This window comes from Styela clava, chromosome 10 (genome assembly GCF_964204865.1).
Source record: "Styela clava chromosome 10, kaStyClav1.hap1.2, whole genome shotgun sequence".
Taxonomy (NCBI): Eukaryota; Metazoa; Chordata; class Ascidiacea; order Stolidobranchia; family Styelidae; genus Styela; species Styela clava.
This window is the reverse complement of record NC_135259.1, coordinates 4335709-4348152: the sequence shown is the minus strand read 5'-3', so window position 1 is coordinate 4348152 and position 12444 is coordinate 4335709. Positions and strand designations below refer to the sequence as shown.

The 12444-nt window shown below is 39.0% G+C and overlaps 1 protein-coding gene across 1 annotated transcript; it reads left to right on the top strand.

Moving 5' to 3' along the window:
- The first annotated feature begins 1575 nt into the window (after positions 1 to 1575).
- On the top strand, positions 1576 to 4698 carry LOC120341123 (zinc finger BED domain-containing protein 5-like). The gene is made up of 3 exons (XM_078117155.1): positions 1576 to 2031; positions 3563 to 4248; positions 4314 to 4698. The coding sequence occupies exons 1-3, from the start codon at positions 1576 to 1578 to the stop codon at positions 4696 to 4698; spliced, it is 1527 nt and encodes a 508-aa protein (XP_077973281.1).
- Positions 4699 to 12444: the final 7746 nt, after the last annotated feature.

The window sequence follows — 12444 nt, the reverse complement described above, 5'->3', positions numbered from 1 at the left end:
CGTAACAAATGAGTGAGCTCTCGAGAAATTTTGTCGAAAAGGGCGCAGCATTCATTTGACTACACTTTACGTAATTTAGTTCGTTTATGCCACCCTTTTTCTTCATTTCCGCTTGATTTTTACTTATCGATTTCAATCGATAAGTATGTTAATAGGTATTTGTCTGTCTGTGTGTATGTCTGTTAGATGCACGCGATATCTTACGAAAACGAGATTGAATCGGCTCCAGATTTTGCATGTGCATTCATCATATCTCGGACCAGAATCCTATTGATTTTGGGCGTATTATGCCGTATAATTAGCGAGTTATTGATTAATCAGTGATGGGACACAAGGTGTCACTATGGAGTAAGAGCGCTGTTTTGGGGGATCCCCTAACTTTCGATCGATAAGTCTTCGATCTCTGACCGATATTCTCGTTTATTTAGTTACTTGCTAACTTATAATTGATTTCGGAAGGGAAGGGAATACAAGTGAGAAGTGCAAACAACGAACTATTGCGCGATTGGGATGCCATTCCCGAAAATTCTTAGTGTCCTAAAAACTTTGCAACTGCATTTTTCTCCATGTTTTCATTCGAATCAATCAATCATCATTTATTCGTCACCGCAAAATAAACGTTTCATAAGAAAAAACATTTTAAACACACATACGCTTGAATCTATGATCTCAGTTGTGAAAGTCTCGTAAAAGGAGTAGCCCGAAGGATGAAGCCAGTAGTTCGTGTATTTCTTTGAAAGTTGCAAAATATAAACCCAACGTAAAATAAAGTGTAATAAAGCAGCAGCAAACGTATCACTGGTATAGGATAAGAAAAGTAATCAAATCTATTTGTCGGACTGACAGACTGATGATATTTTTCTGAATAGTGAATCTGTCTGTACACGTTTAAAAGGTTTGTTTTTGTGTATTTTTGCTTTTAAAGTAGCAAAGCATTGTTTATAATTTTGGTCGGCACGCAGAAGAATTTTGTCTTCAAATTTAGCCGATTTTGGCACGCGAGCACAAAAACTTTGCCCACCCCTGGCCTATAGGGAATCAACCACCAAAGCAGGTAATACACATTACTATAGACACGAGAGCAATGTTTCCTCTAATTTTTTGTAGTATGTGTGCGCAGAAATTTTGGCGTTCTAACCGGGTAATAAGTGGGCTTATTAAGAAAATTTTGGTTATTCAATAAGTTTTTTTATATATTGTAAATGCTTTAGTGAAGGCTATATGTTATCAGTAGATAACAATGAACATACATGGAAAATAATAAATGAAACTGATTGTAACAGATGGTTTTATTTGAATTCAAATAAAAGTGAAGAAAAAAAAAAAAACGAAACAATTGGAGCAATGTTTTTCAAAAAGAAACGTTAGCTCTATCACATGTAAGGGGACGATATGCTATAAAGCAGTGTTTTTCAACCGGGGTGCCGCGGCACACCGGTGTGCCGTAGAATGTTGTCAGGGGTGCCGTGGGAAATTCTCCAATTTGTGTGTATATGAGGTGTTGTGCCCGGTAGAACAATCATGTAGTACTGTTCCATATCAAAAGGTGGCAGCAACCGTGGGCGATTTACAAGCATGGATGCAGCGGCAGGTAATTGTGACGTCATACAGATGTCACGTGATACGAGCCCGCATTCGACCGACTCAGACTCAAGGTCATTCCCGCTCTTCCTGGCTGCGCTTTGCATTTGTGATGGAGAAATTTTTGAAAAAAAAAATGCGGACATTGTACTGGACCCTGGACAAAATCCGGGCCCTAGTATGAGTGGAGGTGAAAAGAAAGCAAAGACAAGACAATACAACGAAAACTATCTTTCATTTGGATTTACTTGTACCGGAGATGCAACGGCACCGACTCCATTGTGCTTGGTATGTGGTGAAACGCTCTCCAACGGTGCTATGGTTCCAAGCAAGCTCAAACGACATCTTGAAACTAAACACCCTTTACTTCAAAACAAAAATGTGGATTATTTTGTTCGCCTGCGTGATCAGACAAAGAAACAGGCCACTTTCATGAGAAAAACCGCAAAGGTAAACGCGAAAGATAGATAGATAGATAGTTTATTTCGAAAACTCCATAACAAACCTAAATTTAAAATGGAGAATTCTGGAGGGCAGGCAAAACCTACAAAAAAGTTTAAAACATGAAGTATCTCATGTGCCTGCCCACCAGCACGCACACAAAAACACAAGCCCAATTAAATGAGGCTTGGGCCAAACTTAAAAAACAAAATACACGATAGTAATAAACTTTCGGGCTGTTGTACTCTCTTTCAACAATTACGTTGATAATAATCAATACCTACAACCTCATGCAAAGATAATGTGGGGAGTGGAATGTAATAAATTTGCGACGATTGTCATACTCATGAAGCCATGAAAGCTTTAAGAAAAACCAAGCCACGAAAAACTACACTGATTGCTAAATTGGGCATTGCGGAAAAGGTGATAAGTGGTTTAATATACAAACAAACGCAAAACCATGGCGGCAAATTCGGTGTGCGGACACTCATAAAAGCAATTATTAGAAAAAACACTAATCACACGTGAGCAGGTCTGTAGCCTAATTGATACATTGACGTGGCCAACATTGTTAAAACAGTACCGGTATACACACAGAGAGAACAAATCAAAAATATGCCACTAAATGAATGTTTAAAAATGTTACACTGTAAGTTACACTGCAAACTATTTACACATATATAGTTGAATACTCAGTATTCAAGCGGAATTTCTAGAAATAGCAGTATATCATACTCTTTGTCACAAAATAAAATATCTGAATCAATCCCTGTTGTATTCATCTTTCGATTCTGTTATGATGTCCGTATGTTGCCTTTATGCTGCCATGTAATTTCATATTTCGGCCTTTACTTGTTGATATTCCTTAAGTGCTGGTTCATTGTTGTCAATCTAATCTTTCTGCGCCGTTCAAAAATGCGACCGCAGCCGACGACTGCCAAACACAAACTTTAAATCCAATCTTTTATCCATAAACTTCTTTAATTCCGGTGGATGGGCCTTGATCATGTTGATATCACGAGATACAAATCTAATAGTACCGGCACCAGTACCAGTATCGTACTTACGTACTGAGCTACCAGTACCGGTACCGAACCTGTAGGTCTGATATTCCGTTCCGCATACGATAGGCTATAAAACTTAAACGGAGAATGTCTAGAGAGAGTCTTAATACAACCAAATACTCCAAGCCCTTAAAGCTAGCTATCACGTAGCTGAACTTGTGGCTAAATCAAAAAAGTCCCACACTGTGGCAGAGCAATTAATACTTCCCGCCTGCAAAGTCATTGTAACTGAAATGCTCGGGCCCGAAGCGGCCAAAGAAATAGCCAGAGTCCCTCTTTCAGATAACACAATTTCCAGACGCATCAATGAGATGTCTGCAGACATAGAAAGTGTTGTTTTGGACAAGATCCGTATCGGTAATAAATTTGCTTTGCAACTTGATGAGTCTACTGATATTAGTGGGCATGCTTAACTCTTGGCTAATGTGAGGTTTGTGGATGGAGACACAATCAAAGAAAACTTTCTATTTTGCAAGGCTTTGCCAGAAAAAACAACGGGAGAGGAAATTTTTCGCGTTGCATCAGAATATCTAGAAAAAGGAAGACTTACGTGGGAAAACTGCACGAGTGTCTGCACTGATGGATCTGCAGCCATGGTTGGGCGCACCAAAGGCTTTGTAAGCAGAGTGAAGGAGAAAAACCCAGATGTGATCATAACTCACTGTTTTTTACAACGCGAAGCCCTCGTAGGCAAGACTTTACCGACAGATGTTGATGATGTTGTGCGTATGGTAAACTTTGTAAAGTCACGACCTCTGAAAACTCGCATATTTGCGGCTTTGTGTGAAGAAATGGGAGCGGAGCATAAAGCCTTGCTGTTTCATACGGAGGTCCGATGGTTGTCGCGCGGCAAGGTGCTGACCCATGTGTATGAGCTACGAGAGGAACCCAAAGTGTTTCTGACGAACGAGGGGTCCGAGTACACGAAGCTGCTTGCAAGTGAAGAGTGTTGTGCAAGACTGGCATACCTGGCAGATAGTTTTTATTATCTGAATGAACTGAACACACGAATGCAAGGTCGAAATGAAAACCTACTTACAAGCACAGATAAAATAAATGGATTCCGTTCCAAGGTGCAACTCTGGCAGCGACATGTGGGAAATGGCAATCTTGAAATGTTCCCACTCACCAATAAATGTCAAGGTGTTAATACTGCTGCACTGTGTGAGGTAATAGTTAAACATTTGAAAATTCTTGAGCAGAAGATATCATTTTATTTCTCTTCAGTCACCACAGAGTTGACTGGGTTAGGGATCCATTCAGCTCAGCATCAGCTTTTGGAATGGACATGACTTTGCAGGAGCAGGAGGAACTAACTGAACTGAAACAAGATCGTTGTCTCAAGCTAAGCTTTGCTGATCTACCTTTGGACAGTTTCTGGTTGGCAGCTGCCAAAGAGTTCCCCATGCTGGCCCACAAAGCTATTTTGACATTGCTCCCATTTTCCACAACATATCTGTGTGAGGTGAGCTTTTCAAGCCTGACTGCTATAAAAACTAAAAACAGAGAAAGACATAGGGCTGTTGATGAAGAGCTTCGTGTGTGCCTTTCATCGATTCCTGCCAGGATATCTGCTCTGTCTTCATCCAAACAGCCCCAGGTTTCACACTGAGTGAGAATAATAAATATGAACGATTGTGAAATACTTTTTATCCTTGTTTTTATTTGTTTAATATTGGAATTGTCCAATTCGACATCTTTCTTCAATGTTTAAAAAAACTCATATGAACAATATAGCATATTGTGAATATTAGGTCTTTTTGCCACATTTTCAGATGTTGGTGTGCCGCGGGATTTTCTCAATCGAAAAAGGGTGCCGTGGCTGGAAAAAGGTTGAAAAACACTGCTATAAAGGGTCGAGGACCTATGTTTTACAGTATTTCTTTACTTCCATTAACCAACTTTCTCACGTCTATCCTTCTTGCTGACCCATTCTTCATAAACCTTCACCTTGTCTATAACACATCCATCTCGCTGATAAGACTTGACCCTAATTATCATGTCCAAATGCCTTTCTCCCAGTCTGTTTCTTAGCTTGGTTTTGGCCAATTCTCTTCTGAACTGTTCATGCTGAAACGTAAAGTTTATCAAATCAGCAAAAGTGCTTACAACTCCAGCCTTAATTTTTTCAGCTATTGCGTATTTAAAATCTGTGTATTGATCAATTTAGAATTTAGAACGTTAATTTCGGTGATAGCAAGGGGATTTCAATGCAGCACAATCAAAAGCTACCCAGTCTTGCACTTCTCCTTCTGGGAATCTTTCTACCATATGATCACATAAGAGCCTTATAAAGTCCAGCAGTCCTTCAGAGTCAAAAGTGGCAGTTTCTTCTTCAGATATTCTAGCTAACAAATTATCCACTCTTTCACCCCAAAATGTTGTGTCACCAAGATACTTCTGCCGTAGTTTATTTATTTTTGCATGTGCAAAATTCTGTGCATCAATCGGTGTCAATCCTTGTCTTTGGAAATTTTTACACAAAGCAGCTAGTTGCTCAAAAACCTCATTTAAAACTTCCAAAGCTATATGAACTCCATTATTTTTTAAAACAATATTTAAAAATTGGGTCATTAGATTTCATCTCTCCAAAATATGCAATCAATCTATCATAGTTTTTAATGATGGCCTGCAGAGCAAAGTGACGTGACAACCATCGAACTTCATTAAGTGGTTTCAAAAGCAATCGCTTCGTTTTCACAAGCTGCAGCAATATCTTGAAATTTACAGCAGTTGGTTGTAGAACGAGGAAACATGGAATAAATAGTTTGCATTAACGTTTCGATATCTTGCAATAGCTTCACTTCTTTCCATGTATCAGCTATGCCCAAATCTTCCCGATGTGCAACGCAGTGTTGTTGTACTAAATGTGGTATACGTTCTTTGAGCTTCGCCGCCACACCATTTCTTCTACCTAGCATCACTGCTGCACCATGGGATGTAAACATAACCATTTTATGCAGCTCCAGTCTATATTTTTTGTAAAACACTTCAATTACAGTGACAATAGATGAAGCATCACATGACTTTAGTGAAGTTGTATGATTCCACCGAATCTAGTTTTATATTCAAAAGAGACTCTGTATTTAAAATATAAAATCAGACATTTGCTTACGGATATATCTGTACTTTTATCTACAGTTAGAGTGTGAAAATCGGCAGAAGCTTTTTCTTCCATTATTTCCTGGCTAATAACAACTGTGACGACCCTTTTTTTTATTTTTTAAATGATGTCATGTGATAATATTGCTATATTTTGTATTTTTACACTGAAGACCCTGAGGGCGCTGTGACACTGTCGATCTGTTTTTTTGGTATCCTGTTAGCCTATGCTGTGGTTTGCAGCAGTGCAGTTGTGATTGTTTCAGTTAGATTTTGAGTGTTTGAGGGTATTTTATATCTGTAAAAGTGCCTCTAAGTCTCGAGTAGTTTATCAAAGATGTTTTCTCTTGGTTTTATGACTATTAGATTGGGATTGTTAGATATTTTGATGCTAGACAGTAGGATGATATTATTGTTTTAGTACCGGCACAGTGCAATTACAGTTGTTTTGGCGTTGTATTTTTAATTTTTGTCATGAAATTGGCTATCAACAGTGCTGTTCATTCAACATTTTGCAAATTGTAAGTAGCTGGTTTAGTGTACCGGATTTAGGGGTAATTTTGGCTGCTATTGAAAGTTGCCTTCGATTTCAGGGTCCGTCGTTAACTTTTATTGTTTTCTCATATTGTACTGCCTGGTATTTGTTATTTTTATTTTATGCTTTTCGTTTCATTGATTTCATTGGAGTATTTGGTTGTATTAAGATTGTAATTAATAAATAGAACAAAATAGTATAAATTGAGGTGAATATTGGGAGGACACTTGACGCCAGGTCATATTGGAAGAAATTCTGAACTTGGATATTTATTACATAGACTGCCGGTACGCTACAAAATTTAGCGAGAGCATGCCAGGATATCTTCTAAACATAATATGTCACGCAGAAATAGAAAGAACGCTCAAATGAAGGGAGAGGATGACTTCGTTGCTCGAATGAAGGTACTAGAGGCTAAATGGACAACAATGAAATCGCGAGTAGAAGGGATCGAAGAAGCAGTAGATGAACTTGGGAATGATGTAAAACAGTGTTATGACAGTGCGATGGTACTTAATCAAGATGTGAGAGATTGGCGAGAGGAGCTGCAAGTGACACTGCATGGTTTTCAGGCGAACGTGATTGAGACATTAGTGAAAAGCAAAAGTGCCGAAGTCGGTTTGAACGAATCCGGAAGAATAGCTGAAGGGGCAGTCGAAATGGCGAAACTTTGGCGATCATCCGTCGAGGAGGTTGAGTTATGACGTGGGCGATAGGAGAGGGTGTTAAATGGCAAGGGGCAAGGCAATGAAGCTGGCGTTTACGGATATGAGTTTATTTTAAATTAGTTTACCTGTGCTCACCGGATTCAGGGAAAAGTTTTTCTCGCCAAAGTCGGTGTACATATATACCAGCGCATTTTCTCTCGACGCTTGGGCAACGGGCAAAAAAGATGTTTGTACCAGTATGTATGAGAGGAACAAGGGTTTAACCCGTGGAGTTACAAATCCACACTTTTAACTCGCCATTATGGGAAAAGGTCTTACCCCTATGTACACGACTAAAATCGCCCTGTACGAGCGAAGTTTGGAGTATTTGCCCTGTGGAGTGAGCAAATGGGGCACACGATCTGTCGACGAAACATTTTCCCTTTGCATCGGGTCTAGATGACAAACAAACTTTTGCGTTGAGGCCGAAAGCTGGTGTATACTGTTGGTTGCTTTAGTAAAAGGGTCGGACAAGTTTTGTTTACAAATTTTATATGGGCAAGAATATCTATCTGCCTGTAGATTGTCCAGCTACGGGAAAAAAACGGCATACAAGGGACGATTACAAGATGAACCACTTGCCTTGCCTAACCGGGATAAAGAAATATTATTTTGTAATGTAAACAACAAAGATAGAGTAACGCGATAAATTACTAAACTACCTTTAGATTAGATATAGTTGCCAAATGTGAATGAGTCTTGCGCGATCTGTTTTTGGTTGTTGCCTGTTGAAGTTGAGTGCAGAGGTCGAGGTTTCCCTTAGATCGCCAAGACGTTGAATGCCGGGATAAGAAGTTCAGTATTCCTCCGGCACAGTTAAGATGTTAATTAATTTAACTCTTCTCCCCGGGTTAAAGATGTTGACTGACTTTGGCATTACCTGTTGGTATTCGGTTAATAATATTCGATTCAACGTACCAGCAGTTGTATTGTTAAATGTTAAATTGCCGTCGTCAAATCCGTGTGGTCTTTTTTTCGAAAATTGAGTTCTGTTTGTACACAGCGACTTTACCTAATGGATTATAAGACAGTCGAAGCAATGTTTGTATTGTCGACGACGAATAGTTGATTGAGTATGGTGTTGGACTCGATGCCAATGCTTATGAAAGCCAGAGATGGAGTTTTTATTGATATGCTCGACGACCACAAGTCGGGTGATGGCTGTTGTTTCTTTTCTCTTTTGTTTTGAATTTTTTGGTAGTTTTTTCCAAAAACAAGCAATATCATTCATGTAACGACATTTTAGTAGTCCCTGACAGTTTTCTGCACTTGTTCTTAGCTAGAACGCCGGGGAGCGATACCGTCACATAACTTCCAATGGGCGTCTGCACATACGATGACCCATTCTTCATCGAAAATAAGAGCAAAATGAAAGCTTGCTGAAGATTCGGGTGCTGAGTGCACACACAATTATTGTCAAATAATTAGTGACTTTGATTACGACAAATAAACGATCGTGAAGTTTTTTGGATTTTATTAGAAAACATGTGCTGATTTATGCATCATACAATGCGTCTCTTAAATAGTTGTTTTTTCTTCACAGGGGAAACCAATTCAGAGTTCATATCATATGTCGTTTTTAATATTGTTAGATATTTCATGATATTCATTGTGTCATTAGAGATTAGAATCATTACTCATTCGATTAGAATTAGACCGAAAACCGAATCCGAGAAATAGCCCTTGTTGTCTCATAATGGAGACGGCGGGGGACGCAGATGTTTTCGTTTGGATATCCGAAAGATGATTTGAATGTGGTAGCTCAATTCAATCGTTTTTTCAAACTGAATTTGGATAAAAGCGTTTGTACTTTGTTCTATAGAAATAGGGATGCTATATGACTCATTGCTATAGTGTGGTTGTTCAAATCGATTGTGATAATTTTAAGCAAAGCTCTGCATTGAAATATTCTTAGCTGCAAATTTACCTATTGGTGAAATCACAGAGAATGACCCTCTATAGCAGGGGGCTCAAACTCGCGGCCCGCGGGATGATAGTTTGTGGCCCCCGCCTTGGTATTAAAGTTTAATGTTAGTGCGACCCGCAAGTCACTTAGCTCAGTTAGCATGATTAATGCGTTTAATATAACAGCGTTTCCCAAACTGTGTTCCGTGGAAAAGAAATCAAAAATACATCTTGGTCGCCAATACATCTTGGTCGCCATGGCGATCTGAGAATCACGAAGTTGTTGCCCAACTAACCGTTCTTCAAAGTTGCGTCACCGTCGGCCTAAAGTGGACTAACTAAGTTAGGGTAGTGGCATTTTCGTTAACCGTCGGCTTGCTTTTTAACTGTTAACTTTTGACTTTTGTTAAAGACAAACAAGTAAGTCTAAAGAATAAAGGCAAAAGGTCAACCGTTCTTCCTTCATCTCTACCTGGTTTTACTTTGAAATGCTGAAAGTTTTTCGCGCATTTGCAACTCGCCACGGCGAAACCATTGGGAACCACTACATTGCACCGTTTTTCTTTATCAATTTCACCCTTTCATTTTGGTGTTCCGCGAGGAGATATAAAAAGTGTAAGTGTTCCGTGACTGAAAAATGGAAACTCTCACGTAAGGCAAAACAAAATATTTTATCATCTATCCCCTGAAAGGAATATGCGGTGCGGTAACCTACCAGTAGTCCTACCATACCTGTAGGCCTGATATTCGATCGCGGGAAATAATTTAAAAACAATGTTCCATGATTTTTGACGTCACAATCACTGACGCTTAGATTTATCTTGATACATTGTAACCATGTTTCCCATGCGGCGAAACCTCACTGTCCATCGGCTAAATGCTTGATTGAAACATCAGCGCGAAAGTTATTACAAGTTGGGATTTTATAATTTCGCACATCCCTAAACGTGTCGTTGGAAGTGAAGTTTCAGTAAACAGAAAGGTTGGTGATGAGCACAGACAATTTAAAAAACTGGGGAATGCAATATTTCTTTGTTGAGCATAGGAGCATCCCGACATGTTTTATCTGCACAGGTAAAGTTGCATTGCATAAGGAATACAATTTAAACGAGTTGCTAAGCTTTTATTGTGGAAAACCTGATGCGGCCCGGACTCATTCAGACTCTGCCCCAGCGGCCCCCAAGTAAATTAAGTTTGAGATCCCTGCTCTATAGTGAAATATTAACATGCTCTAATTTTATATTCATCAATGTATAATTACTTTCTATCTTTGACCTGCCCGCAAGCCTGAATTAGATTTTAGATATTAGATTGGTAGGTCAATAGATTATGAATAAGATGTCTTTCATGGGAATATTTAGCTCAAAACACCACGGTTCGTGATAACAACCTAAAATATTTCATGTCCATAATCAGAAAGCATCTAAATGCGCCATCATTCAGAAGTGCACCTCAACCGGCCTGGCGTAATCATCTGGGACGATGTGAGTTTTCGATGATAGGTAATGGGATCTAAAATGTAACAGTCATCGAAAAGTCCACTAAAACTATATCCGACAAAACTACACACAGCTAAGCGTTTTTATGAGTTGTTCAAAGGTTTCGTGATATACAACTATTTCAGAGGACCTCTGTCGAACTCTTTGAGCTGCACCACCAAACGCAAGGGGTTCGATTGAACCCAGTTTATAAAACATTGGCCTGGAATATGCGTTATGCTTGCATTACCAGTGTCGAAATTTTCATGTTTTCTTTGTTGCTTCACTGACTTGTATTTCAACTGTGTAACTTGTATTAAGTGTGTGTATTACAATACATCTGTATTTGCATTTTCAATTCGACCGTACAACCCCGCAATATACGAACTTTTGGCATTACAATCTAATGTGTCTTTGCTGACGCCTGAATAAGTCAATAGGTCACTCCGTTATTATAGATTACGTAAATAGTACTGGGGTAAGGACACGCAGAGCAGGGACTCTTCTCCCAACAATATCTTCACGATCGGTGCCCCAGCAATGATTGGTTAACAGGGCAGACTTTAACACGTCCGTATAAAGTAAGAATGGCCTCACCTTCTTCACGTTTGCATAAGGTTTTGGACGTCGCGCTTCAATTGATTGAATTTATACATATGAGAGCCAGAGATTACAGAATGTTCCAACTTCTAACCAAAGAAATGGGAGCTAATAATGTTCGATGGATTTCGGAAGGGGAAATGCTCCTTCGACTGTATCAAAGCGGAAATTCTTTTTCGGAAAATAGAAATGCCATCTTCAACAACGTGGGTTTATCATGATGCTTGCGTATCTTGCCGATGTATCTGGATGCTTTAATAAAATGAACCTGTTCTTGCAAGGCCGTGATGTCAGAGGCAGTGACGTCGAAGCTCTCGGGGCTATGTGCTCAAATGAGACTTCGGCAGAGCATAATCAAGGTGGGATCAACTGCTTCATGGTTTTGGTTAGACGAGTATTTGCAGACTAAGATAGTAGATTAAAAACATCATTGAAGGAATATGGGAGATTTTTCGAGTTTCTGTTTATTCCTTTCTTCTTACCCACTACCTAGCAAGAAAGCATCCATACAGTTCGTTCAATTTGCCATACCTATATTTGTTTTTTCTGATCTTGTTACTATTAAAACAAAATTTGAAAAACATCTTTATGTTGTCGGTGAAATTTTTCTTGCCATATCAAAGATTGTGCTAAATGTAATGTGTAACTGTCAGACAATTCCAGGCGCCAGTTTCGCATACGATATAAAGTCGTAAATACATAATAGTTTTTTAATATGGTGAACTGGAATAGCCACGAGTTCTAAAAACCTCATGAAGGGCACCACAAGCTACAAAAAAATTGGGAACAACTGCTGAAAACAAAAGTTAGGGATACACGAGGATCTACTATTTTCAAAAATGTTTCAATATTTCAGAATCAATATTACATACCCCGTTTACTATAACCTAAGTAAAGTGGTAGGGATTGGGGATAGGCCTCTCAAAAGCCAGCTGACATATGTATTTGAAAATAACCCTAAATTAGGTTTCATTTGCTTACGTTATAACGACAAACCTTATACCATAAAATATAACGGCGGAATCAATAGT

What these genes read in the sequence shown, in the direction of transcription:
- LOC120341123 (XM_078117155.1), top strand. Translation starts at nt 1,576, where the DNA reads ATGGATGCAGCGGCAGGTAATTGTGACGTCATACAGATGTCACGTGAT. An exon ending in TCATGAGAAAAACCGCAAAG is followed by an intron (nt 2,032 to 3,562) that starts GTAAACGCGAAA and finishes CTATTTTGCAAG; the next exon opens with GCTTTGCCAGAAAAAACAAC. An exon ending in GGTGTTAATACTGCTGCACT is followed by an intron (nt 4,249 to 4,313) that starts GTGTGAGGTAAT and finishes ATTTCTCTTCAG; the next exon opens with TCACCACAGAGTTGACTGGG.